This window comes from Ptychodera flava, chromosome 20 (genome assembly GCF_041260155.1).
Source record: "Ptychodera flava strain L36383 chromosome 20, AS_Pfla_20210202, whole genome shotgun sequence".
Taxonomy (NCBI): Eukaryota; Metazoa; Hemichordata; class Enteropneusta; family Ptychoderidae; genus Ptychodera; species Ptychodera flava.
Genome location: NC_091947.1, coordinates 6,127,422 through 6,131,961, shown reverse-complemented (window position 1 = coordinate 6,131,961; position 4,540 = coordinate 6,127,422). Strand labels below are relative to the sequence as shown.

The 4,540-nt window shown below is 39.8% G+C and overlaps 1 protein-coding gene across 1 annotated transcript; it reads right to left on the bottom strand.

Annotated features, from left to right (window-relative positions):
- Positions 1-1,178: 1,178 nt before the first annotated feature.
- On the bottom strand, positions 1,179-3,763 carry LOC139119847 (forkhead box protein I1-like). The gene has a single exon (XM_070683768.1). It carries the CDS (start codon positions 3,700-3,702, stop codon positions 2,923-2,925), a length of 780 nt encoding a protein of 259 aa, XP_070539869.1. The 5' UTR covers positions 3,703-3,763; the 3' UTR covers positions 1,179-2,922.
- Between the last annotated feature and the right edge of the window lie 777 nt (positions 3,764-4,540).

Below are 4,540 nucleotides of genomic sequence, written 5' to 3'. Positions count from 1 at the left end.
AGAAGATCACACCCGCTTCCAGATATCGAACTGAGTTGATTTCAAAGCATGGCAGTGAAAGACCGGATGAGGGCAATGTTTAACAGCCATTACGGGATTCAAATAACAACAGAAATGCAACGCTGTGTTATTTATAAAAACAAATATCTCCTCAGAATGACCTGACTGTTAATTTATTTCTCCTCAGTCTGATCCAATACGGAGCTGAGCTGTTTGGAATTCACGATGTCTGACTAACTTTCACCGATCTATGCAAGCTCGACTGGTCGTCCATGTGTCGATGTATGCCAATGGTAAAGGTACTTCACCTAGCTGTGGACAGTCGTCAACAGGAAACTTTGTGTCATTTGAAAGCAGATGACATCGATGTCTGGTAATGATCAACTGAATGGAACTGTGTTATACAGACTTAGTCCTTGGTCATACTTTTGAAATCTGATTGGAAGCACACCAAACACGTGAACTTAAACTTCAGTAATATCATATTAAACCGTGCCTTCTCCAATGCTTGCTGTCGTGTTAGATTTGTGTACAGATATCCTTTAAGTTCAAGCGATGTTGAGCTGAGAAGTATCCCCTGTATCCTATACACAAACCTACTCCAAATTTTCAAACCCAAGTGTGATCTTGGTGAAGAATAAACCCTCTTTGCTTTGCAGGTATATTTCAATATCAGAACTAGTTTGAGAAGTCTGACTCGACGCAGAGACGGACCGTGGTAATATCATGGCAGAAATATTTCATCCTGTTTACAGATCCTCAACAACTAATCGTGGCTGATTTTGTCACACCCTGTTGAAAAGGAGTGCACTTCTGGAGCCTTGAAAGAAATAGTAAGCGGTATTTGACAACACTTGTGATGTTTATCGATAACACAAATCGCTGATGTTAAAGACATCTATATGAACCGCACTTGTATTGATTATCGATTCTTTACGCCGATTTTTTGCACTTTTCTGTAATTATTTGATAACAAAAGTACAGTCAGCCGGGAGTTCACAGTTTACCAAATGCAAGGTCATATATGTATGTCGGACATCTCATAAAATGAGACAACCACACCTTTTACGCCCTTTTACACGTACATAATAAAGAATGCTATTTCCTTAAAGTAAAAACAAGTTAATTGTTATTTAATCTCAAAACAAACAAATAAAATGTCGGACTCAAAATAATCGTCGTTTCAAAGTAAAATGTGTATCTCTTTATTTTTTTAAGCTATGTACAATTATTTTTATCACAGATTGATACAGGGTCATGTGTACTGATAGACAAATTGTTGACCAATTGGTCAAGCAGTCTATCTTCTTTCATGCGTCGCAGAGTGTGACAATAAATGCGTCTAAATGGTTGACATCGCTCTGTAAAATTAAAATAACTGTCATCAGATGATGAAAAGAAGCTACAGAAGAATACAAATTAAATCAAAAACATTGTACAGCGAGAAGAGAGATCGAAGATAATTTACATTTTGGGGAAATAATGGCATTAAAAACAAAATACTGCGAAATCTTGCCAACGTCGTGCCCATGGGCATGTGGACATGCCGCCCACACATATACGATGTGTTTGTTGTGAATATATGTGGAATTGTACTTTAAATGAGTGATTCATCCATTTTCACTGGGACTCCTAACAGTGTGAAGCATATAAACCCTGTGTCAACATACATAAAATTAACTTTTAGAAGTGGGAGACTTGCCGACAAATCACCACCGCTTGCGGTTTCTTAGTACTATCCAAGCTGGCACTACTTATTCAAAGCAAAGCCGACATTTTATCGACGCATGCCAACATACATAATTGTTCCATAATGTTTCTCAATACATGAAGTTCCCTCTGCAATGCAAACACTCGGACATTTCATAAGTCCCACTGCAGACCCTACAGTTTTATATTATCCGAGACGTCACGAATTGTTCCTGTCGGTATACGGTGCTGTCTGCGCTGATACTGTTTGGTTTGCCCATGACCGTGGCGGTGTTCGGTGCCGTGTCAACATGTAATGTCCTGCACTTCACTATCGTCTAACGCGACGTGGTAACGGACATACTTATAGATAACTAAGTTTACTCGTCAACAAGCAGAGTACATAGGAACTGTTTACAATGTAAAGAAATACTTCAATCTTCATGGATTTTTCATACTCTATAGCCCTGAGAAAAACGCTAATTTTGCAAATATTGAACAGTGTTGACGTAATCATACGCCAACTTTTTGGACATGACAATCACACAACAACTAAAAGCGACATATACTTAACAAATATACATTGGACAAAATTATATGTACAAAAACTGCTGCTTGTAAGTTACATTTGAAATAATAATATATCATATCTATAAAACCATCCTTAGAGAATTTACTGTAGGAGTTTTAGCTAAGGCCAAAGATTATATTGTTGAATTGGCTGATTCGATGAGCTATCATCTCAATAAATTATCAGGTATTTTAAATCCGTTCTCATCATCGTAGTGTACAAGTACAACATTTGAATGTTTATCGTCAAATCAAGGTGAAATCAATGTCACCCCAATCAAAGGTGTTTACGAATAAACCATACTTCAAGTTCCAATGTTAATGTTATTCGTTAGCACGAATGCATCAACAATAATCAGTCAGACTTAGAACTTCGAATTAAAAAAAAAACGAGTAGAAAGATCAACATTCATCGTCAATTTGAAGTGTTTTTTATCTTGCATATTTCGAAATAAAAGAAATAAGTTAAAGCATCAGGTATTTTACATTTTAAGCATCTCGTTGACGAGAAACATAAAGATAAAGTTACAATTTTGTCAGTCCGGATATAACGGTGCCTCTCGACCGTTTTAGCGTTGATATTTCAAGTGATTTGGACATCTTGGTCAATTTTAATGTTCCGTTGCTGTGGTAGCGTTTTGCAGCAGACTGCTCACACTAAAATTACAGCAGTTTGCCGTGGTGGCGCCTTGCCACGGAGTAGTGACCACTCACCGGGTACGACGTCGCTCTCTCCCCGTCTGTACACCGACTTTTCACCGATTCACTGTCAGTCTTTGCGTTCAACGGCGCAACAGAGGCAGTCGATGTCGTATTCGCCGCGACGGAAGAAGTGTTCGTGGATGTGTTGCTGTTTTCTCGGCGTTTTCGTTTTCGCCGGAAGTTCCCGTTATCGAACATCTTTTCGCAGTTGGGATCTAGCATCCAGTAGTTCCCCTTCCCGGGATCATCCTCGCTCCTCGGTACTTTCTTGAAGCAGTCATTCAGGGACAAGTTGTGTCGGATAGAGTTTTGCCAACCGGCTTTGCTCTTCTTGTAGAATGGGAAGTTGTCTGAGACGTATCTGTAAATGCCACTTAAGGTTATCTTTTTCTCTGGAGCGCCCTGTATTGCCATGGCGATCAAGGCAGAGTATGAGTAAGGCGGACGAACCAGTTTAAAGAGTTCTTGCTGTGTTGGAATAGAAAGCCATCCGAAGTCTGTTGCGCTGAAACTTGGCGCCGGTAGATAATGACGCTGACTTGGAGGAGGCGGCGGAGGACAAGCAGGAGGAGCGCTGTAAGTTGGAGGCATATAAGTCGGATTGAAAGGATTGGCAGCGCTTAATGTCGAAGCGTTAAACCACATGGAGGCCGTGGGATATGCCGGATTGGCGTAATCCAATGTTGATGGGTTACCGATGTAACTCGGTGGTGATCTGCAGGGCACTGTGTGTTGATACATGATGTCGGTACTGCCTCGTGTCAGTCATGTAATGCTACACACACTAAACTCACTATCAACTTTTAACAGTGATCAGATATAAATGAGCCAACTTTCTGTGACGTCATCTGTGTGCACCAATCAGCGTCTGCTGTGGAACTCCCGCTGACTCACAACCAGGTCGTACCCCAGTTCCCCTAAGTTGTTAGCATTTTTCGCACTCTGACGATGTCAACTGTACTTATAGATATTCCCTATACATGCTATAAAATCTTTGTCTGTCGTTGATGTTTTCAGAAGTTTTTATCATAAAAGTATTTTCTTGTTTTCGTGATGGGCTGTTAGCTGCATTATTCACAATATGTACCATTTTGTATCTATTTTTATTGGAGCAACGGAAAACTCGTACCTGAGTTACAGTAAACAAATCGGCCAACTTCAATGGGACTTTTATAGGGTATTGAATATCCACAGCGCTAGTATGGCATTCTGTAGTGTCTAACCTTCTCCACTGAAATGTTAGAACTTTGAAATGAGCCGAGCAATATGTTATTATAGTCTTGTTACAGAACAACGCGCCACTCTATTTTTAAACACAGAATAGCGAGCGAACGACATTGAAATCCTTTCCCATATTCCAATTTTCCGTTTCCGTTCAAACTTAGGGTGAAATATTAACAAAAATTAAAGCAAATCGGTTTGGACACAAATCACGCCTGCGCACTTCATTCTTTTGATGCGCCAGCCTATTTCTGATGAATACACAATGCAAATCATTGCCTATACAGAGTCTTAAGCGCATGAACATATCTGGCTAATATTCTCGCAAAGTTTGTGGAAATGATACACAAACCAAGAG

Bases quoted from the DNA above. Each gene is read 5' to 3' on its own strand.
- LOC139119847 (XM_070683768.1), bottom strand. From the start codon at position 3,702: ATGTATCAACACACAGTGCCCTGCAGATCACCACCGAGTTACATCGGT.